The following is a 23,998-nucleotide window of genomic DNA, read 5'->3' as shown; positions in this document are numbered from 1 at the left end:
TTTTTCTTTTTTCCTGGAGGAGCACAATCAGAAAAAGTTTTTCATTCATGTCTCGCTGCTTGCTTGTGCAAAACTCTGACCTGCACTCTTTTCCGGGAAAGATGCAAAAACCTCTTCGGAGGAATGCCTGCCAGCCCACTGCAGACGCTAATTTCTCCCACTTTCACCTTTCCTCCCGCTCTACCCATCACTTCAGCTCCTGGAATGTCTGCTAATTGTCCTCCAAAGTGCTCTAAAGGACTTTGGGGTTTTGCGCGAGTGTGTGCTTTTTTCCCCCCTCCACATGAATGTCTGCTTCTTTTTTAAATCGCAACGCTCATGTTGACTGTGCTACTGCTTGTGTTGTTTCTCACACTTTGTGGTCAACGGGCGCCTTTGTGTCAGCTATTAATGCGGAATTGGAGTGATAAAACAGCGCGATGTGGAAATGTAATACCAAGAGCTGGTCAATGTGTACATGCAGCTACTGTGAAACAATTTTGGCTTTCATTCTTTCATAATGCACTTTTACGCTCACTGGGCTCAATTGATGAGATTTTGACAATATGTGTATTATTGTAGTTCTAGCTTGTGATCTGGGCAGCATGACAGTGGTTAGGACAGCTCGCTCCTGGTTCGAATCTCAGGCTTCGCTTTTTGGAAGGTGTGTTTTCGCCTGAGTACTCTGACTTCCACCATTATGAATTCATGTTTGTCTATACTGTATGTGTCATGTGATGGGCTGACTACTGTTCAAGGGTTTGTACCTCACCTTTCGCTCACCGGTAAGGAAAGGCGCAAGAATGAACTAGATGAAGGAAGGAGACAATACAAAGAGCCATCGGGGGAAATGCCTTTTCAAACATAGTAACGCTCACTTTTAACGTACTGTCAATGAAGTATTGAAGTGGTTTTAAAAGTCAGGGACTTGGCGTTGAGTGCCTGGGAAATTTGTGGCTGCGGAAGCTTTTTTTGTCCGAATATATTACACGTTGTAATACACTTTTGTTCAATAAAACGATTGAAAATGTGCAGATGGCTGCGGTTAAACGGATCATTACATGTTCTTGCTAGTGGTGTTGACCTGTATGAAATTAGCTGACATTCTTTTTCAGTGTGAAATGATCCTAAACTTCAGAGATTCAGAGATTTCCTCCTGTCTTGGCGATAACTCTTCAACTAAATTCTACACAAGGCGGTGCCTGCGTCACCTGTAACATTAGCCTGTGTGGAAAATATGATCTATTGGAGCTTCAACAAAGAGATGTTGCTTCGATTTTTTTTAATGGACTTATTTAAGTTTGTAAATTAAGAGTTGCAACCCTAATCAGAAGGTTAGAAGTTCAAGCTACTATTGAGTAGGCTCACATGTTGCATGATGACCATCACATATTGGGAATTTAGTTGCGACATCACTTTATATTTTCCATTCTTTCAATTGTTTTGATAGTGAGAGTGTCAAATAAACTACAGTATTATGGATGAACTATTCTTCAGCGTTCATCACCCCAATCGCTGACTAATTACTACTAATGACAGTTTTCGTATCGGAAATAGAACTGAAAGAATCATTTCATAATTTTAAATCTGTCCCTATCATGACACATTTATTTCCTACTCAGGTACTGTAGTAACATTCTGTCATTGTCTGTCACGCAAGTGTGTCAAAAGGATAAGCGCAAAAATAAATAAAAAAATAAAAAATGGAGGTTTGTCATAGAAAACGTTAACTCCTACTAAAATGAAATTAAATTATTTCAATATAACAAAACATTGGTGCATTTTTAGGACTCAGGGATGTTTGACTTGATTCCGCTGTATTTTTCAAGACGTTCACGAAGCCTGGCAGTGAGGCGGCTGGACAGTGATGATGTAAGTGAGGCGTAACCATGGCAACTTAGACACACTAAGGAGTTGTATCAAGACAGGAGTAACTATTCGTGAAAAGACATCATCTCCTCTGCAAAAATAACAACTGGGAGGTGTTACATAGCATGGCTAATCATTTCCTCATCTCAAGGAAATATTGCCCCTTGGACGAAAAAAATGATCAGTGGAACTTTCAAATAGTTTATGCATTCATTTATAGAACGAGAGGGAGGGGGGCCCCATGTAATTAACTTAGGATGTGCGAAATGAGACAATGGATTTAAAGAGACGTGAGGATTCCTGTGTGCATGGCTCCCTGCCTCCTTCATTAAATTCACCGTGTCTCCCCTTTCTGCAGGAGTCGGAAGATTCAGATCCGGAACATTCCCCCTCATCTACAGTGGGAGGTGAGTTGCGTGTGCGTGTTTTGTGCGTGTCCAAACAGCATAAAGTAGTAGTAGTCCATTAAGTTTTGCCTCATTTCAGCTGTTGACTCACTTGTTTGCATCTCCTCAAGCTTCTTTAGTGGAGTCTGTTTTTCATGTAGACTTGAAATGCAAAATTTGCAATATGTTGAAGAACATTGATGAGAACGAACAATTCAAAATAAATGCGTCATGACGTTGATGTAAATGTTCACGTAGTGGGTGCTTGTACAGTCTAACATGGTCCATTAGAGAGGGCCTACTTGTTCATAAACATCAGTTGCAGAGGTTTACCAAGCATACAAAAAGACCCTATGTGCCACTGTATAAAATATAAATCAAGGATGATCAAACTTTATCCCCAACGGCCACATTTAATTTTTAAAACAGACAGATGGGCCAGATCCTTTGAAAATAAATGGTGTTATCATTTGTAGAAATGTGTATTTAAAACAGGTAATATGCTTAATTTGAATAATAAAGTAATCACTTCTCCTTTTTTAATCATACTTAAAAATAAATGTACGGTACTTTGATTATTGATTCCATTTATAAAATAATTAAAAAACATGAGTAAAGTATTTATTTTACTGATATTTTCAATTGTAGCAATTCCCCAATTATTTAAGGAGATACATGGGAGAATAATGCATGCAGACTGATGACGTTGAATGAACTACTTTAATATTGTAAATCCATGTGGTTGTCCGTCATATTCTTTTTATTTTTTGTCTGCGTCCCCACTCACCGAACTGACGGTATCATCTCTCCATTAGGATTTCGACGGTCTCCTCGCTCGATATGGTACTGTAGAAAACGTGGAACAAGGTAGACCAATTTTTTTTTCTTATTTCATCATATTTATTATATGGATCCCTGTTATTTTTAATTGTAGCAATAGTTTTCCATTTAAAGTTCATACTGATGGCAATGTTTTGCATTTTTGTTGATGTGACTGTCAGCTCAACTCATTTGTCACTTCGGAAATTGAGCTGTTAGAACGAGAGCAGTGATCCAGGAGATTGTTGCCGTTACATAATGATGATCGCATCGCATGTCATCTATCTCTGATGTATGTATTTTCTTACAGTCAACACTGACACAGAAACAGCAGTGGTGAATGTTACATACGCAACCAAGGAGGAAGCTAAAGAGTGAGTGCAACAACTGAGAGGCATGCACAGCATACAAAGCTAAAAAAAAATAATCGAAACTCCACACCGCAGGCCTCAAGGAAAAAATGACCAAATTCGGCTTGATTGCTTAGCTGTCGACAGATTCAATAGAAATGAGTTTTCACGTTGCCAAATATTTGCTGTTGGTCATCGATCCTCCAGAGCCATTGAGAAGTTGACAGGACAGCAGTGCGACGACTTCTCCTTGAGGGTGTCGTACATCATGGACTTGGATGCCGCTCCGCCCGTCCAGGCAGCCCGAGGTCGACGCGGCGGCCGCTTGTCACGGGACCAGGAAACCCCTCAGCCCGGACCTTCAGGAGGCTTTGGTGCCCCACGGCCCCGACAGCAGCAGGACTTTCCTTTGCGCATGCTCGTGCCCACTCAGTTTGTGGGCGCCATCATCGGCAAGGAAGGACTCACCATCAAGAACGTCACCAAGCAGACTCAGTCAAAGTAAGCAGCTTAGGTAGCTGGTTAGAGATTTGTCAGTCTTTGAAACAAATGAGTTAATGGCTGGAATCTAGGACAGAGATGGGCAACTACCCATGCGGTGCTCTGTTTGATCGATCAATGCCTTTCATTGGCAGTCACAAAAGAGATCACCTGCAGCCAACGAGAGACCAGCCTATGTGCAGTGGCGCTTCCCTTCCCTCTTTCCTCAACATGAAAATAATTGTGAGCAGCTCTTTTTGAAAAAGGTCCATGTGACTGCTGTCAGCTGATCTCGCTCATGAATGAACAGAATCAGAATGGACAACATTTGAACCTAATCTTAATCTTTTTTTTATTATTGTGCAGTGTTTGTCCTAAATGTCACGGAAATTCCCCAAATGAATGGGCCAAATAACTCCTCTCTACAACACTGTGCAGAGTAGGACATTAAAGTTCGTCCTTGCATGGCGAGTCCGCCATTGCAGCAGTCGCTTCTTCAAGCCATCATACCCATTTGTAATATTATTGAGCATTTAATATATTTTTGGAGGATACGCATTTCTTAACGCCTTGTGCATTTCGAACGAACTGTCAATGGTTCATCAGTACATGCATGTTCCTGAACTGGCTCCACTCTTGCCTTGCTTTCAGAGTGGACATCCATCGGAAGGAGAATGCGGGCGCAGCCGAGAAGCCAATCACCATCCACTCGTCTCCAGAGGGCTGCTCCTCGGCCTGCCGTATGATCCTGGACATCATGCAGAAGGAGGCCAACGAGACCAAGACGTGAGTGCACGTTAACATTACGTCTCGCAGGGGATGAGCCATAAACGTCAACAGCCTATAATCTTATCCTTTAGCCTGCCAGCACACCTTTTAATCTAAGCGCGCATTCTCCCCGCTTTGGACCACTAACACAGTAAACACGCGACACACATCACACAGGCTGAAACGTGATGGTGGCTTAGCGTTAGAGGAAGACAGACAACATATCTAATTGGCTTTGACTTTTAACAGCACCTCTGTGTGTCGCATCTCAGCATATACTGTACACTCTCCGCTTATTTACTATTGTATGCCTTTCAATTCAAATGTAGGAGCCCCGGTCTTTTCATCAGTCACACTTTGTTCTTTACTGGGAATAATGAAGTCGTTTATTATTCATTTCAAACTTCTGACACGCTTGTTTAGCTTGTTAGGAACTTGAAAGCAGATGTTTTCGACAAAGCTTCCCCTATGGAATGTGATCATGAACATATTACTCAATTAATAGATTGCTGTCATCAAGATTGAATTTGATGCTTGCTTTGGATTTTCAGTCCAGACATAGACGGCATGACTAATCATAAAATAAAATAAACAGTAGAATTTTAATTAGGTGTGTGTGTGTGTGTGTGGGTGTGCGCGTGTGTGCATGTTTCGTTGTGCAGGCCGGAGGAGATTCCTCTAAAACTTCTGGCCCACAATAGCCTGGTAGGCCGCCTCATTGGGAAGGAGGGCCGCAACCTGAAGAAGATCGAAGAGGAGACAGGGACCAAGATAACCATCTCCTCGTAAGCCGCTTCCTCTCCTCATTTGATCTCGCGTTTCTAGAAGGTGTTGCCATGTGTGTGTGTGTGTGTGTGTGTGTGTGGTGTGGGGTGGGGGGGCTTGACTACATAGAGATTGGAACCCAGTGTGCCTTGACTCCAAAGGTAAATATGCTAACCACTACTCTATCTCCGACCCAAATATAATCTCAAAACTATGTCTCTTACACGTTACTGTGTGCTTGCAATCAGCAAATAACAATTTAACTCAATATTTAACACGGACATGAAATTATGAATAATATTGGTGTATTCTCTAATTGCACATAGTGTTTCCGTCTTAATGAACATGTACTAATAAATATAGTGTTGTTTATCAGCACAGATGTTAATGCCCGTTTTGAAAGGCCCATACTTCATTAACTCCTGAGCGAGATAGTCTAGAATCCAATTAAAACCCATCCCACCCCACTATGTGACAAGGAAAATATGGCTTATTTTCTTTTGCACAGTGCTGTGACACAACTCAGTGTGTGTTTGTGTACGTGTGCCATGGTCTAGGTTACAAGATTTAACCATTTACAATCCAGAGAGGACCATCACAGTGAAGGGGGTCTTGGAATCGCTTTGTAAAGCAGAGGCAGAAATCATGAAGAAACTGAGGGAGGCCTATGAGAATGACGTTGCTGCTATAAATGTAAGTGTGTGCCAACTCATCATTTGTGTGTACGTGTGTGTGTATGTGTTGCATAGTATATGAGAGACAGTGTAAGCTCAGTAATGAGCAGCTGCTGGTAAACGGAAAGCGTCATCCGATCGCTTTACCGTCATCTGACTCTCGGCAGAGCGTCTGACTCACGCCCGACTTCTTCCCGCTGTGCACGTGTGAGTTGTCCCCGTAACACGCTCCTTCGCATCAACTATCTGATCCCCCCCATGACATCATCAGTCAGTGCTGGATGCAGCTTGAGGGGACAACAACAGTATTTGTGTACTAATTAGAAGCACATTGCTAATTTTACTCTTGCGTACTGATAACCTAAATGAGAAAGAAACAGAAGTGTTGAGCAAGTATTTGCATCCACCTTAGCTTATTACGACCTGAAGAAAAGTAGATGAAAATATAGAGGCATTCTGACAACACGCAAGGAAGTACTTTGCAAGAAAGCACACATATAAGGCATTATTGATTTTTGAAGTGTTTTTCAAACAAATATTTATTCTTCCAATTGATAAAAATGAGTCCCTGTTGTAAACCAAGAAACTAATGCCAAACTCAATATCTTAATACTTTATTGACAGTATTATTATTCAGCAATTGTGTGATAATCACAGAGCTCTGCCGTCATGAGAGGCGGAACCTCATGTGCACCATGTAAAAAAAAAAAAAATCAAATTTAGTTCTCTTGTTGGTGCTTATATTGATTGTCTTTTTTAATTCACTAATGATTTCGTATTTCATTTCCTGTTCAAAATATGTGGGATATACCAGGAGTCATCAAACTTTTACACCTAAAGAGCCATTTCTACCCAGTTTATATATATATATATATACATACATACCTACACACACTATTTGTAAAATAGTGTGTTGCTTCTGAAGTCCATCCCTGTTCCAGAAAATCAGCACCTAGCTTTGAGCACCATCTAGTGCGACTATTAAGGTATTACAAAAGACTGTCCCGCCCTGACGTGCCTTTCCCTAGCTAGAAGTTAATCATGCTGTTAACAGAGCATCAATACAAGGGGAAACTCAATGAATTGAAATGAGGAGAATGGTTCGCCTCAAAAACACCCTTTGATTTTGTGGAACAGTTCTCACAGGTAGGATCAGTGAGCGTGAAGGCAAAATGGGACTTATTACAGCAGCAGCATGTTTGAAACAAGCGGCCGTGGCAATATTTGCTATTGCCACGGCCCTGAGCACACATTTGATCCATTATCTACTGTGTACCACTTGTCCTCAGTAGAGTCTTGAGTGGACTGAAGCTATTCAAGCTGACATGGGGCGACAGGCACGTAACACCCTGGACCGGTCAAGGGCAAGCCAAGGGCAAACGTAAACCAACAACCACTCACAATCGAAATCGCACTTGTGTAGAGTACCCGCAAAATCCACATTTGTACCCCCAAACTCAGAAACGTGAGGTGGATATTTCTCACCACTCATCCGACATGCCACACATATTTTGGTGGTGCAGTATACAAAATTGGTGGACCAACCAGGACACCTCGTATTCTGTAGCATTAGTGCAGAGGTTGTGCAGTGCCTTGATTGAGAGCACCTTTGTTCGCTTATCAACAAATAAATATGCTTTTAATGTGCTTTTTGGCACCGTGTTATGAAAATTTTCACTTGACAACAGTAGGGGCGCAATAATTTTTTCAGAAAGAATAATAGAAATGAATAATTGGTAACTCTAAAGCACTCTCCTTCATGGAGTTCCTGGAACAAACCACTGAACTAAACAAATCCATCTATATATATATTGCGCGTCGTCCCGCACGCGGTCTGTCCTTCCGTCAGTCCCTTTTCAAAACGTACCTACTTCACCGCGCCGCTGCGCGCCGCCACTGTGCGCCGCCACTGCGCTGCGCCACTCAGGCAGTGGCTCACTACGATCGCGCGGGCATCTTAGCGAAAAAATGTTGTCTACCCACGATCATTGCAATGAAATTGTTAGTTATTTAGTAGAGCTAAACATCTCTTTATTTTCGCGATAAGCAATGAAGATGAACAAAAAGTTGAACCAAGCAACAACACTTTTGGGGGCCGAAGGCCCACCTTACCAGCCTTCCGCAGGAACTAGCTGATGAGCCGCCCAGAGGGCGGCGAACCACCACCTTACCAGCCTTCCGCAGGAACTAGCTGATGAGCCGCCCGGAGTGCGGCGAACCAGCTAGTAACTCCATAAATTTAGACAGTATTTCCCATGGTTCAAACACACAATGGTCTACCAAAGGTTTCTTGGACCAGGGTAAACTTCCCACTGATTAACTACTCTCTTATCTTAATTTGTCTTCCTTTGATGTTGTACTAACTCCAAAAAATGTGCCTGTGTTGTCTTGTCCCAGCAACAGGCCAACCTTATCCCAGGCTTGAACCTCAACGCTCTGGGCATCTTCTCCTCTGGTCTGCCGGTGCTGCCCCAAGCTGCTGGACCTCGTGGGTCAGCCCCCCCTGTGGCACAAGCAGGATACAACCCATTCTTAGTAAGTCCACCTGCCCACATACACTCGTAAAAGCTAAGAACCTTGTGGGAGTTCAGATCAGAGGTGGGGAACCTACAACACTGGGTCGTAAATTGGCCTGCAATGGCACGACCCACCATGCAATTTCATAACAAATGAAAGCTGCGATGAACGACATACACCTGGCAACCCCTTACCCGCTGAAGTACGCCAGACTGATACACCGTTTGGAAGATCAGAAGCAGAAGCACCTACGAATGTCTTAAGTGTGTGACCTTATGGAGAGCTATCAGTCTTAGCTGTCATTCTCCGCCCACACAATAAGAAAAATGTGTCGTGTTGACCATCCTTGTGGGACAAATAAAGGATATCTTATCTTATCTTATCTGTTTTGTCCATATGGTTCAAATTTGGTAACAAGCCGCAATCACCAAAAATAAAAAATATTCCCTGACATACTACCAAACATAATCTATATTGAAATGACCCAAAATGACCGTTTCAAAGCAAAATGGCAAACTTCCTGCCTTTTCAGGCATGGGTTCATTTTTGTGGGTGTACTCGTCATGTACGTTTCCAGGTACAAAGCCAAATGCCCCCAAGTGTTACAAATACAGTAATTAGAGTGGATATAAAAATTGTACTCACCTCTATTCAAATGCAAGGTATTGTGATATAAATAATGAGACTACGATAAATCATTTAAAAACTTTTCCTACTTGTTACCTGTAATTTATCATCCAATTCAGGGCTCAAGACTAACATTTTGAGAATGCCAAGGCAATCCACTTGCCACGTTTTTTGTGGTTCAATAAAAAATACACTTGTGTGTGTATACAGTGTGTGGCCCTTCAAAATGTGAAAAAAAATCCTAATAAGAACACCAGGGTTTCATTGCATCGACTTGGTATGTTTGCAAAGGTCTCTTGCCAGGTGTGCAGGTGTGAGTCACTCTGATGTGTTTGCAATTGTACAGGTCACGTTTGGTCACATCGCTCTGTGTGAGACAGACCTCAGCATATAGCTGCTGATTCTTAAAGAAATAGTTTGTTGGCCAGCCATCCCTGACAGCCTTTGCTTAACTGTGATAAAAAGATCGCATGACCCAATACCAAACTGGCATTGTGGTACACAGTTTGAATCCCTCACAAAACAACTACCACGACCACCACCTCAATACTCCCCAGAGATGAGTCAGTGTGCGTGTGAAACAAAGTCTGCACTCATTGCCGGCATCCTGAGCTGAGCAGCATGAGACTGAATGGGCCAGAATGAATAGGTGGACTTCACAGAGCGTGATTCACTGCGACTTCATGCCTCGAAAAATTCCCCCGGGGTCGGCCTGCGTGAGTGTGTCTGGGAATGCGTGCGTACGAGCACCACCCTGATCCGCCTGCTTGTCACTTCACTTGCAGAGTCACTCTTCACATCTCAGTGGCCTGTACGGGGTTCCTCCAGCAAGTGCCATCCCCCACCAGCACTCAGTATGTCCTCCAAAAAGCTGCACCACACTGATGGTTACCGTGGCAACACCTGGCCACAACACCGGGTAGTTTGCAGTGATGTCACAGTGTACCGCATCAGGCTTAGATGTGGTCGTAATACCGAGGCCAAATTCCTTTTTTTTTTTATACTATCATCTATTTTTCCCATAAATAAATATACTCTTTCCAGCAGCTACTACTTCTTCTTTTCATAACTTTGCTGCTGTGAATCGGGAATTTCTCCATTGCGAGACTAATAAAGGTTTTCTTATCTTATCTTAAGCGATTGAACTTCGACCATAAATTTCAATAAAATACCGGTATGCATTTTAATTCATTTCCATTAAAAACTTCAGCTTTACAGATAATGTGCCATCTCTGTCGTGGGTGGGGTTTTTGGGGGGGCCGTGGGGGTGGTGTTCAGGTCTGCTGTAACTCCTGGTGAATCGGTCATAGTAAAGGCAACAGTGGTCTCCCATAATTCTAGTTCTGAGTACAGTAGATTAGATGTGGTTATTGGGTGTGCGGTTTTTATAAGAGCGAAAGGCTCTTATAAAAACTTATTTTGGTCACCTTATTTAGCTAAATGAAAGGCGGAAACTATAGTGGGCAAATCTCAGTATGATGTGGAGTTCTCGACCACTGGAAACCACAACAATGATCATATTGTTGAAAATTAGCACTCCTGGATGACATATAACCTTGACAAACAAGTTTTATTGTACTGATGTTAGTGGGAGGAGCAGGCGTACCTAATGTTGTGGCCCATGAGTGGAATTATTATGAGTCGAAATGAACACAAGAGAGTACCGGTAGGTCTTCTTTTGCTGCGTGGCAAAGTGTCACTTTGCAAGTGCTTTTGGAAGGGGAAAAAAAAGCTCCTCAACTCCTTGAATTGGATTCAAGAGAAAAATAGCATTGAGAGAGCAAAATCCAAAATAATCCCTCCTCTGCCTGGCAGCATCACCAACCGCCAGCAGAAAACCACAAATATGTCTCGATTGCGAGTTCCAGCCCAGAGTTGAGCTAGGGCTAATTAAATCCACTCAATAAACCGCAAGTACACAAAATCCACGAGGCCAGACGGCAAACAGCTCAACTCTTAGCCGAGTCTTGTTTGCTGGGCGCCGGGACAAAACATACCTCTGCTTATGTGAAACTTATTTTGGTACATGGCGGAGTGGGTGAACATTTGTGATTGGATTTTGAAAACAACACATGGGTCAGGTTGAGTTGTCGGCCAAGTGTGTTTGTGTCTGTGTGTGTGGTTTGGGGGAGGAGGGTGGTTGTTGAAATGTTAATGTAAAATAGCTTCATCATAAAATGCAAATGGATTTATTGTATTTGTAATTATAGTTCACCAATTCAATCAAATAAATGTCAGATGTGTTAATAAAATAAGTAATAATGATGTTGCAGTTGTGCCTTGAGATGAGGGTGACTTGACTCGCTAGTTTGTCGAGGTATGAGCCAATTCCAGACTTTTTTTTCTGATATAAATGCAAATACGTAACACTCATTATTAAATAAATCATATAAAAATGGTGGAGAATTATATTGTTGCAGTATGCAAATATAACATTTCTTGATGTTTTCATTGTAACCTTTCTTTGTTGATTGGCTCGAAGAAATCACACGTTTCTACAGCCTTGATATTTTTATTAGAAGTGAAACTCAAAAGTTTAACATTGTCTGTACACGATTCTTTGACTGAGAGCTACTTTTTTTTGTCTTCTCGTGGAAATTTTGAAAGGAGTCTTTTGTACTTTTTGGCTGTCTTGCCACCAGACTTGGTTCATGTGATTTTGAGTTCACGCTTAGTCGTCCTTTCTTGTCTGCTTCCCAGAGATGAAAAAAAAATCTCTTCCTCTGTGTGTGTGTGTGTGTGTGTGTGTGTACAAATAAAGTTAGTTTGTCTTGAGCCCATGTTTTTCCAATTGTTGTGTGTGGATGTGTGTGTGTAAAGGTTTCTTTGTTTCCATTGACAGGCTCCAGAACAGGAGGTTGTCTACCTCTTTATTCCAACTCAGGCAGTGGGAGCCCTCATCGGCAAGAAGGGTCAGCACATCAAGCAGCTCGCCCACTTTGCTGGAGCTTCCATCAAGGTGCGCTCAACAAAGAACTCTCATATTTCACTTTGAAATGTGCGGTCCAATTCTCCTCTCTGATTTGTTTACAGATCGCACCGGCTGACAGCCCTGATGTCACAGAGAGAATGGTGATAATTACTGGGACGCCAGAGGCTCAATTTAAGGTAACAAAAAAGGGGAAAAAAACCCATGGTGTTATTATTGAATATGAGAATTGGGCTTGACTCACAAATATTTTAATAGTTCCTTCCGACAGCAAAAGATGCGTGACTTCTCTACAGTTGCTTATATGTCAACATGGCTGCAGTCTCTGTGATCTTGTCAAATGTCCTCTGGTGTCCAGGCCCAAGGTCGGATATTTGGCAAGATGAAAGAAGAGAATTTCTTCTCTGGGAAGGAGGAAGTAAAATTGGAGACGCACATTAAGGTTCCTTCTACTGCAGCCGGAAGGGTCATCGGGAAAGGTGGCAAAACGGTGAGTTGACTGTCGCGTTAGCATCCGTCCGTCCATTTTCTACCCGACTTTGGAGCGAGAGGCGCCCTTTTGCAAAATGATCTGCTGACTGTGGTGTGGTGTGGATTTCAGGTGAATGAGCTTCAGAACCTTACAAGCGCTGAGGTCATCGTACCGCGTGACCAAACTCCAGACGAGAACGACGAAGTATTTGTGAAGATCAGCGGGCATTTCTTCGCCAGTCAGGTACGCCAACACATCATCAACTCTTTTTTCACTACTCAGTAAACGTTCAGGTTTGACTCAAATTGAGTTGTTGTCACTTTTCACATATACAGTACTTCTTTGATGTATATTTGATTTGCTTGTTGGCAAGATAATTTCGTTAAAGCAATTAGTTTTTTCCAGAGGACATACTGTATTATGGAGAAGGGGCGTTGAAATTATCCAAATAGTTGGATGTCGGAATTGAGTGCCCACCCATCAAGTGTTACATTACACATATGAGTCCTTTTTTCTTCCTGTAAAGTTAAAAGGTGGACAAATGTAGTTTGAGTGAGATGTAGGTAAAAACTAAGCAAAGCGGGCAATGTTTTTAGGAGCTAAGCGGTCTGAAAATAACTTAAGCACTTTTAATATTCACACACTCTTCCCTTCAAGAATGAATGACAACTGCCTCATCTAATTTGATCACATTACTTGTCATACAAGTAATACATGAAAAATACGTTTTTATAAGTCCGCATGGCTTTAAACTGTGTGCGAAAGATAAATCACTGGCCATAATGGCATTGGCCTGACCTGACGCTTTTCAACAGACTGCACAGAGGAAGATCCGGGAGATCATTCAGCAGGTCAAACAGCAGGAACACAAACACCAGCGAGGTGCCGCCACTTCACCGCAACACTCCAAGTGACCACCGGCCATTGAATGTAGCCCTCCCTAAAACGGACAGAGACCTCTAGTCAGACAACGGCCGCGGCCCGTGAGGGAACGCGCAGGGCAGACCAGCAGCGGCGGGATCAAAAAAAAAAAAAAGAAAAGAAAAAGAAAATAACCAAAGAACTTCATCGAGGAGGGAAAGCGAGCGAGAGCCAAAGGCGGTGTGCGGGCGTTCGTGTGCACTGCCAGCCCTGCGACAGCACACACAGCGGGATACTGATATTGCAAGAACAGCAAAACAACAACAACAACGACAACAAAAAGGCGGAGGAAGCGTTGCCTTCATGAGGTAAAACAGGAAATAGCACGTCACTCTGCACATTGGTTCTCTTTAGTTGAATTAACATATTGTAGGCCTAACACGGATAAAGCGACCGTATTAACGACACAATTAAAACAAGATGGAGATGAACTATCCTTAGCAGTATTAACACAGGGTAGATGACTTTATTGACATTTATAGCAGCAAACACACTGAGCAGTTCCCCTACTTTGGAAAAAAAAGAAAAAGTACAAGCCCCATTTGGATATATGGTGAATGTTTTTTTTTTGTAACAAGCCTCTGTAAGTGTGTGCCAATGCTTCTCATCAATCTTTTTTCCCTTTTTTTATCACTCTCTCATCAGTCATTTTAGGAGGATAAAGATATTTGAACGTGTGGAATTCCCCCCTGGCCACATTTCAATGAAGTAGAATTTCTGTCATTACAGTAGTTCAATTCAAAAAGTGAAGCTTGGATATCATAAATTCAATGAACTTTTGAGATGGCCAATTTCTACTTACCGGTAATTTTTTTTGGTTTCCTTTTTAATACAATACATCTTTATTTACAGTGTATTGTGCTTTCACAACAGCTGCTAAGTTTAGTTTCTTAAACTCGAGATAGCTGCAAGCTATAACCATAATTTTTTTTAAAACCAGTTTTACAACATACAAGTCTCGCTTTTTGAATTGAACTACTACAATCAATGAAGCTTTCACCGATTTTCTAATTTATTGAGATGCACCTGGAATGTGCGAGGGCTAAATAATGACTACTTTTGTGGTCCTATTGATAGATACTGTAACCACTTTTAAAGAGCAGAACAAACAAATGGACTAAATACTGTTAGTCCTACATCTCCTTTTAATGTGACGTCACTTCCGCTCTCGGTGTTCGCTAACGGAATAAGACGTAAATAGCGGGATGGACATTGGATTACATTTCCTTGATTGGCTATAAAGAGGCTCTCTAAAGTGGCCACACTCTGGTCCGCATGCTACAAGTGAGATGACAGTTGTTGAAAGCTTATGTACGAGGCATGGCTTGCTTTCCACTGTTTGAAATATGGATGTTTTCGGTCCTATTCCATTCGTGAATACAGGTAGCGGAAAGTGAAGCTTGTGTGACGTCACGGTGAAAAGTGTTTATGTATTTGAATGTGCGCACACTCGGCCTTAAAGGGGTGTCATGTGAGGATGGCTGTGTGGTTTTAGCATGGTGGCAAACGTGAAAGCAGAGGTGGCACTTGTGTGCCGCCCCTCAATGGCACAACACGAGCGGGCTGGCGTCAACGCACTCTCAGGGTCCGGGGAGCTTGGTGTAGAAAAAAAAGGGGCGTGACAACTGTGAATGTATCAAACGCAGCCTTTAAAAAAAAAAACTTTGATTCTAAACAAAGATAACAAAAAGCAGCCCTCGCCTTGTTCAGCAGGCCAAACACCGTGACCTTGAGTTTTATTTCCTGTGCTGGCCGTGCGGGTCACTCTAAAGCCTTATTTTATCACTCTTCATCGCAAAGGTTATTGCCACACCTTCCTCTGTGTGCGCGAGCGTGTGTGTGTGAGAGTGTGTGTGCGCGCGCATGTGTAAATATATATATATATATAAAGAGAGAGTAATATTTATGAATCTATTTTTTTCCTATTTTGTGATGAGAGCTATTGATATGAAACAAAAGAAAATGAAAAGTCCTCTTTGTTTTCTTTTTTCTTTATTTTTTGCCCTCAGTGGGACACTGCCATATTGTTTTGAAGGGAATTGTTTATTTTCTTGAAAACGAATATAAAGAGAAAAAAAAGAAAAAAATGGGAGAACAGTCAACGTGAACCACCGCAGGATGTAAACAGTGCGCATGTCAGTATTGTGATCTACCTCAGGCTTCAGGGTACCTCAGTCCAATCTTTCATTTCCCCTCACACACACACACATACGCACGCACCTTTTTTTCTCATTTTATATGCCTTGTTAACTGATCATTCTTGATCACCTTTCTTTTTTTTTTAAATGAATTTAGAAAACAAAACAAAACAAAACACACAAAAAAAAAACAATGAAGAACACGATGAGCCGTCTCCTGTGAAGTCTGTACTTTGTCATGTGACCGCTTTGCTGAGACGTGAGTTCCAAGAAGAAAAGCAGGGTGGAAGTGGGGGTCTGAATAGCAATGTCATCGCTAGAGACGGATGAAAGCAAATGCAGATCCGATGATAGAAACTAAACAACTGTACCTCCTAAAAATGAAACTAAATGTTGTGGAAGTTTGTATTGGGTTGATAATATTATGCTTCTTGTACCATTGGAAAGCTTGTTGAATTCCACTTTTAAATGATGCCACACATCTAAGGATGAACATTTTTGAGATGAATAGCATCGTGCTTGTCCCTATTTGGGTCACAGTTGACTTTGGAAAAGAGGTGGGATACTCCCCGGACTGGTTACCAAAATAGCTTTGATGACGAGATATGTGTTTTCGTTTCTGGTATTGCAATAATATTACGCAAGCATAACAGTACTCCCCATTCTACGTTTTATTTGCACCATGCTGGCTGACACTGTACGCTGGTTTATGCCTGCCTTTCAAATGTGCTATTTAAAGCGAAATCAATAAGCGCAATTTGTGTGTTTTGATAAATCCCACTGCTCATGCGGAATTGATCAATTTTGAAATAGTTGGAATTTCCTGAAATTCTTTAAATATTTTCCCATATACAGAAAATATAGGGGTGGTACAGAGTGCAGACTGGGTTCAATGCCAGCTCCAGCCTCCCTGTGTGGAGTTTGCATGTTCTCCCCAGGCCTACGTGGGTCTTCTCCGCATACTCCGGTTGCCTCCCACATTCCAAAAACATGCATGGCAGGCTGATTGGACAGTCTAAATTGTCCCTAGGTGTGAGTGTGAGCACGGATGGTTGTTCGTCTGTGTGCCCTGCGATTTGTTGGCAACCGGTTCAGGGTGTCCTCCACCTACTGCCTGGAGACAGCTGGGATAGGCTCCCGTGACTCTTGTGAGGCTAAAGCGGTTTGAACAATGAATGAATGAATGCAGAAAATATAACGTTTTCCCATTTTGTTCACTTTCTGTACCAAAATGTGATCTTAAAACCAAGTCATGAACTTTGACTTTTGGCACCGCCCAGGATTTCGACATTTATGTCGCCTCACCGTTACAGGTTGAAACCTTCGGTAGACAAACTTTCATTTTACATGCCAAGCACTCATTAGCTGTGCTGCTCCCTTCACACATTTAAAGGAAATTTGAAGGCTTTCCAAGGGTAAGAGAAGCATTGTCACGACGCAGATACCAAACCCATTTTCCCAATTTTTTGTTTCATCTTTTTTGCCCCCTTACACCTAAATAATAATCGCCTGCGAAAAAGCAATTTAACAACACACCAACCGTCTAATTCTCTGTTGGTGATTTATCCCCCCACCCCAAAAGACAAAATGACACACAAAGCTGCAAAAATACACCGATTCTTGAATATGGTGTGCAAAAAAAAATAAATAAATAAAAACGTAGAATGTAGACTTTTAGCTGGTGACACTAGTGGATGTGAGAGAAAAGAAGTTCTAGAAGAGCGACTCACGCAAACGGATATCCTGTTTCCTGTTGTGACTCGAGCGCCACCGCCGTTCGCCCTCACCTTTTTTTTTTCGTGCTGTGTACATTTGACAATTACCTCTGTGATTCAAAGGCTGACTTTTTTGTTTAGTTCCTCCAGCGGTCGTGGGGCGGTCAGCGACCATCACGGAGTCCCATTGAACACACGTAGTAACGGTAACCTCACGCAATGCCTGAGGCTGCTCCGAGCCAGCCTCGCTGCCTCCTTCTCCCGATCTTGGCTGGTAAACATAGCGCCCCCACCAGAGGGCGCTCTGCTAGTTGACCTCGTATTTTTTTTTTTTTTTGACTTCGCAGAGGATCGTCTGTCGATCTGCCATCTCTCTTAGGGGCTCTTTAAGTGCGGCGTTCCCGCTCCAAGGTTGGACGCTCTTCCTTTAGCAAGGATTGTGCTGTTTTCTAAGGTTTTCGGGGGTGTTGCTAGACTTTTAATAATTCAATACCGGAAAACCACACTTAACACACGTCACTGAGGATGTATTGTTAGCGATGTTTAGCCATAACCACAATGGTGGTTGGATAGTTGTCGGGTTTTTTTTTCCTTCTAGATTAATTTTGTCTTCTGTCGATCTGGTTTTCTCGTCACCGACACTGTTTTGATGATGATTCTTAGCTTTAAGTTTCATTTGGGTTAGACTGCTGCCAAGACTTGGCCGTACCACCGTGGGTTTCAATGACATAAGTCGACGTTCAAAGCAAAAACGGCAAACGGCACGATGTTGAGCGCAGACCTCCGCCAAGGCCAAAACAATACCTGTTGGGATTTCTGAAGACATGCATCGCACAAAATGAATTGTTTGCTTATGCAAAGAATTGGGTGGTTTCTTTTGACATAATGGAGCATTAGGGCCACCCTGAACCAAAAAAAAAAAACATGATGAGAATGCAGTTTGGGAATTTAGAGAATAAAGTAAAAATGTTACAAAATTATCAACAGAGGAGTATAAAGGCTACACTAAAAAGAAAAGACTGAGTCAACAGAACAACGCCAGAAATGCCATGAATAAAGTTGAAATAAAAAAAAAAGTTCTCATATTAGACAAAGTCATTATGGCCACATTGAAAAGGTGGGAAAAGCAAGAATACAGTTAAAAAAAGTTTGGATTATAACAAATTGCCATTTTATGTGAATTTTTAAGGTTAACATAAAATTCTAATTATCCAAGGAAAAATGTTAAAATGCTTAAAAAAATAATGACAATTAGGGGCACACTGAAAAGAAAAAGCATACCACTACTATTAAAATAGTATTACAAGAATAAAGTTACGTGAAAAAAAGTTGCAATCATACAAGCGCGGAAAAACGACAAGAAATGAGTCCACATTGTTCAATAAAGGATATTAAAAAGAAAAATACGACAAGCAAAACTAAATCGAGTGGTGCAACGGATTACAGTAATTGGTTTGAGCCATTTTTTAGCTTAAATCTTCAGCATTTCAGGCTCTAAACAGTAAATGCTGTCAGATTTTGGTAGTCTGTAGACCAATTATCTTTGAGTTTCACCAAAATACGACATTTGCTTTTACTTTGGAAAACAATGATCAACATTTCTGCCAACATTTTGACGCATTGGGGACCAAACCAGGAATTGAATCATAATCAGAATCAATTATGTTTGTGTGTTTTCTGTACTCTCAATTTGATATCATGTCCTGTTTTTAAATAAAGGTATGGAAATCCAGTTTTAAAACAAATCAATACCATCAGTTCATCGAAAGACAAATCGATATATTAATCGATTAAAAAAAATAATTGTTACTCAAATCAAATGTAAGTCTAAATTGTATTTGGATTTTTTGGGGGGATGTACAATTAAATGTCTTTTTGATGTTGCAAATCTTTATCTGCAGCATGGTTCTTAAAATTGCTTTTAGTGTAAGCCCCTTAACTGACAAAAGACCGCATTAACTTCCTTGGTGGAGGTAATGAAGAAACAAGAGTAGATTGGCAAGAGGATCCAGGTGTGTAAGAATCGCACATTTGGATACGGTCGTGCAAAGGGCATTTGGATGAGTAACAAGTGCAGCAGTGTTTTGTTCAATAATGTTTGGATGCCAGACGCCTCATAGAGCACTAAACCTCTACTAGTGGTTTTACACATCTCGCCATTTGGGAGATTCCTCGTGCGTGTGCGTGTTGTGTGTACGCGTGTATGTGTGTGTTCGACAAGTGAAACCCCTCCAATGTCCCGCGAGCCGAAAGGTCTCAAACATGTCAAAAGGTCACGGATAATGTGCACCGGATTGACACGGGGTCTGCGTTTTGACGTTTTTGTGGTGGATCCGTGCCTTCCGGGTCCTCGAGCGTACTGTTGTTTGACTTGTGAGTGAACTGTATTGCTGAGCAAATCTGGATCTGAGCAATAAACACCATTTGAAAGATGCTCCCCTCTATTTGCTCTTTTTTCCCCAACAGTGGGTCAATGTTACAATAAAGTGACTTTGGTGTCCTTTATCAGAGTCCACTCGTCATCATGAAAACGTAGCAGAATGCTGACTCTTGAGCTCTCATTAGAAGTGGCCAATCACTTGCACACATACCAGTACAGTGAGTCTCTTAAAATGTGTTTCCTTCATGCTTCAACCACGTTTCAATGGATCTACGGTACCTTAAATTTTAGAGAATAACACTTTTTTTCCAAAAATAAAAAATCTAAATCAAGATGAAAAACAGTTATTTGTATTCCAATATTATATTTAAGGTCTAATGTGACATGTTTACAGAGGTGGGCGTTCCATCAGTCCAGACAGAAGGTCTGTAAATCTTTCACTGATGAGAATATATGCCAATGATGTCTTAACATTGTCGGAAAGCAAAGTCCTCCTTTCATCGAAGAAAAAGCTTTTTTATTATGAAGGGGGAAAAAAATGACTTTCTACTCATAAAATGAAATTTCCTGTTGTTGTGAAATGACATGAAAGGAGTGTCTACATCTATGAACATGTCAATCAAAACTGAGTATTATTGCATTTGTAAAGGCAGAATGTCTCCTATATAGCTCTCATACTGCAAGTTGTGCGGGTGTACCCAATATTGTGGCCTATTAGTCTTGATCCCCCTTCCCTGGCAATCTCTTGCAGCTTTCATCATGAACTGACGGAGTGAGGCTTGCATGAATAATTGATTGGCTTTCTGCTGCCTGGGGGAAGTATACATTCACACAAAAAAAAGAACAATAACATCCATCTATATATACAGTATATATTTCTTTTGAAGTAGAGCGCTCGTCTTTATTCAGGTCGCGGGGTGATCTTGAGCTTATCCCACCTGACTTTGGCAAGTTGTGTGTTAGACTCTAGATTGCTTCCCTTTCAAGCCAGTGTTCTCAAAAGCAGGAGAGTTTCAATACCGCTGTGAGGTAGATGTTTGTAAAAGCCGAAAGTTGTCCCTCCCTGTATATTTCCTTGTATAGACCAAGTTGACTGACTGCCGGGCCCAGTAGTCCAAATGAACAACCCATGCAGTGTTTCAGTGGACATTCTTGTTGTCGGGGAGTCCGTTGGGCTCGTGTGAGGCGGTCCCCCTGAGGCGCCGCTGACCGTAACGGTGGATGAGGGCACCGGGCAGCAGCGCCGCGCACGCTGTGGCCAAAAGCTGGGCGAGGCGCTGCCAGGAGAACAAGTGGTCCAGGGATGAGACTTCTGCCAACATGACGCCCGTCTGCACACAGATGAAGTTGTAGGGCAGCAGACCTAAAAGACAAAACGACACGCTACGCTAAAACAAAGGTATTTCTTTTCAATGTATACATAGCAAGAGTCTGTTGAATTTCTCCTTCAGTATTGTCTTGGTCATTATTACAATAAATAACGCACTAATTTATTTTTACAAATTTAAATTAATAGCGGCAGCACGGTTGGGCGATTGGTTAGCACACCCGCCTCACAGTACAATCAAGTGAGTAGAGATGTGAAAGTCGTTAGCTGACATGTAAACTATCATAAGCACTTTTACCTGATGTGATCACAGTCATCTATCAGCTGCTGTGCTTACCGATAAAGACGGAGCAGAAGAAGAAAGTGACGGGGATGTTGACGACAGGGGCGCACATGTTGAGGAACCAGTTGGGCGTCATGGGGAAGAACCTCAAGAAGAGAAGGAAGAAGAATAGGCAGTCCTTGTTGTCCTCTACCTGGCAAGGAAAAACGCAGTAATGTCAGGCACAACCAGCCAAGTCGAGAAAACATGCTGGACAGTGGTGCCTTGAGATACAAGTTTTATTCATTCTCTGACAGCACTTGTAAGTGAAAACATTCAAATGTTAAATCCTCTTCACCCATAGAAATGAATTGAAATTCACTTCATCCGTTCCAGCCTTGTAAAAAAAATGCTTTTACAGTATTTGTGTTTAAATATCATTTTTTTTAAATGTGTGTGTGTGTGTGTGTGTGCGTGCGTGTGTGTTTACCTTACTTTGGAGCATGGCCACCTTATCTGGGAAGAGTCTGACAATGTAGGATTTCCCAAAGGCCTGGGACAGGAGGTAGCAAGCGGTGGACCCCACCGTGGTGAGCACACAGGCTAGCAGCAAACCCCAGTACAGGCCAAATATGGCTCCCGCTAAGATGTTCTACGCAAAGCAAAAAGGCTTAGAATTGTTCTCCAGGGTCAGGTAAACAATTTTCTTACCAGGAAGGAGGATCCGGGGATGGCGAAGGATTGCTTGTAGAGATAAGCGCTGCAGAAGAGCAGCAGTACGTAGGCCGTGTGCTCCGTCTTGTAGAATTGAAGAAGCTCGGACAGCTCTCGCAGATCCTCCAAGTCAGATGGAAATTTCAACCTGTGCAAAAACCAAAAACCCACTGGTGGGCAAAGTGTGTACTTGTGTAGGACAGGCCAGCATTTGCATTGGGACAACAATCATCTGTAAGGCAAGGCAGCTTTATTTATATGGCGCATTTCAGACACAAGGTAACTCATTGTACTTGACATAGTTACAAAACACTAAAAGGCAAATTGAAAATAAGCAAAAGGTTTTCCGTCCACTTAAAAAACAAGCGACTAAGACAAAAAGCAAAGTAGGGAAATAAAAGGTTGTTTTCTAAAATTACTAAAAGAGTGTACAGCGCAAAAACATACCAGTAATTTTTGGATTTTTTAAAATAATTGTTATATAATTATAAATGAAAGAAATTCTATAAGACCGTAATCATCGGCATGAAAAAAAGCATCATTTTAAAACTGGATTTTAAAATATTTCACGGAAAGACTTGAGCTTAGGACAGCTCAGACAAATGACCTGTACAAACAAACACATTTTATGAGATAATCAGTTATTCATTAACAGATATAAAATAAAAAAGACTTCTGTAAAAAAAACAAAGCCATTCCAAGGACTTCTCGATAATTCCTTTCATATCCTTATGTTTATTATTTACTTTATGTGATGTTATGTTAAATGTTTTATAAAGCGCTTAGTTACAGCTGCAGCTGTTGCGAAGGCGTTATATAAATCAGGATGTATATTATTGTACTGTATTAAAACTAGATTTCGATGGGAGTCTTAAGAAAATTACTGGAATAGAGTTGTTAATATTAGGAGAAAACGTCTTAGTATTACAACATGCTGCCACAATACAGATAGAAACACAGTTGGAGAACTGTGACATGAGGGGGAATATAAGATGTATTATTATACAGACTGTTTTTAATAGAAGTGTTCATTTCATAACCCTGCTGGCTTCAGCTCTATCTAATAACGAAAACCCACAAGTTCTGCAACACAAAACGAGTTAGCTTTAGCACCACTCACATGAATATAACCTTCCAAATGAATAGAAATACTCCAACCTGCTTCTTGTGTCCTCGGTTCTCTCAGCGGACACTTCGGACCCTTCTGCTCCGGGGGCGGCATGTTCGATCTCGGCTGAGGTCTGAGCGGGTCTCGGCGGACCGGGGGGCAAGTACAGAGACAGGGAATATAGGTATACAGTTGCAGTGACGACCACGGACACAAGTCCGATGAGTGACCGCATAGTCGCCACTCACGTTCTTATATTTGTTTTGGTTTATTTGTTTTTTGACAGACAAAGCAGCTGGGTCACGTGACAGGCGCAGAAGCTGACAGCAGTACGTACTTTGTGACGTCATTTCCCAACAACGCTCGTTTGTTTACGGTTGTCATTCGACCCCAAAGTTTAAATATATATAACATTTGAAATGACAACGTCTGGTGATTTGGGTGGTCGTTGCATTATTACGGCAACAAAAAAATCTGTCGACACTATAGCTGGGTCACGTGACACGCCCACACGAACCATCCTTTTAAGGGCGTCACATTCCCTCCAACAATGTTCACCTGCAGTGGCTGTATTCGAGCGAGAAATTATAACATTATCTCTAATAATATATGAGTGGAAAATTAGTGAAATAATTGATTGAGAATATATAATACTGAAAGAAGGAACAGCGGAAACAGACGAGGGCCGACCAAATCGTGACGTCACTTGTTGATGATACAATACAATACTGTACATCCTGATTTATATGATGTAATAATTCAATCATTTTTTTTACCAGGGTAGAATATTTGGGTGTA

The 23,998-nt window shown here is 41.7% G+C and overlaps 2 protein-coding genes and 1 long non-coding RNA gene across 7 annotated transcripts in view; 1 reads left to right on the top strand and 2 right to left on the bottom strand.

Moving 5' to 3' along the window:
* igf2bp2a (insulin-like growth factor 2 mRNA binding protein 2a) overlaps positions 1-15,147 on the top strand; it is a 47,452-nt gene extending 32,305 nt beyond the window's left edge. For 4 of the 5 annotated variants that reach the window (XM_052081470.1, XM_052081469.1, XM_052081474.1 and 1 more), the window contains 14 exons: positions 2,207-2,255; positions 3,050-3,101; positions 3,364-3,427; positions 3,611-3,904; positions 4,535-4,669; positions 5,314-5,436; positions 5,974-6,109; positions 8,488-8,625; positions 10,020-10,088; positions 12,077-12,193; positions 12,268-12,342; positions 12,522-12,653; positions 12,765-12,878; positions 13,451-15,147. In XM_052081470.1, coding sequence (XP_051937430.1) covers positions 2,207-2,255; positions 3,050-3,101; positions 3,364-3,427; positions 3,611-3,904; positions 4,535-4,669; positions 5,314-5,436; positions 5,974-6,109; positions 8,488-8,625; positions 10,020-10,088; positions 12,077-12,193; positions 12,268-12,342; positions 12,522-12,653; positions 12,765-12,878; positions 13,451-13,549 — 1,597 coding nt within the window. In that variant the 3' untranslated portion in view covers positions 13,550-15,147. The remainder of the gene's footprint in view (positions 1-2,206; positions 2,256-3,049; positions 3,102-3,363; positions 3,428-3,610; positions 3,905-4,534; positions 4,670-5,313; positions 5,437-5,973; positions 6,110-8,487; positions 8,626-10,019; positions 10,089-12,076; positions 12,194-12,267; positions 12,343-12,521; positions 12,654-12,764; positions 12,879-13,450) is intronic. The other variant, XM_052081471.1, reaches the window with a different exon arrangement.
* A 99-nt stretch (positions 15,148-15,246) lies between these two features.
* LOC127611179 (uncharacterized) lies at positions 15,247-17,809 on the bottom strand. The gene is made up of 2 exons (XR_007965258.1): positions 17,425-17,809; positions 15,247-16,010 (listed from the first exon to the last, which is right to left on the bottom strand). It is a non-coding gene; the product is annotated as an uncharacterized LOC127611179 (long non-coding RNA).
* An 844-nt stretch (positions 17,810-18,653) lies between these two features.
* Positions 18,654-23,607, bottom strand: tmem41aa (transmembrane protein 41aa). The gene is made up of 5 exons (XM_052081538.1): positions 23,251-23,607; positions 22,090-22,240; positions 21,869-22,030; positions 21,454-21,592; positions 18,654-21,152 (listed from the first exon to the last, which is right to left on the bottom strand). Exons 1-5 carry the CDS (start codon positions 23,433-23,435, stop codon positions 20,929-20,931), a joined length of 861 nt encoding a protein of 286 aa, XP_051937498.1. The 5' UTR covers positions 23,436-23,607; the 3' UTR covers positions 18,654-20,928.
* Positions 23,608-23,998: the final 391 nt, after the last annotated feature.

The sequence above is a fragment of the Hippocampus zosterae genome, chromosome 12 (assembly GCF_025434085.1).
Source record: "Hippocampus zosterae strain Florida chromosome 12, ASM2543408v3, whole genome shotgun sequence".
NCBI lineage: Eukaryota > Metazoa > Chordata > Actinopteri > Syngnathiformes > Syngnathidae > Hippocampus > Hippocampus zosterae.
The sequence above is the reverse complement of the archived record's forward strand: the minus strand, read 5'-3'. Positions and strand labels throughout refer to the sequence as shown.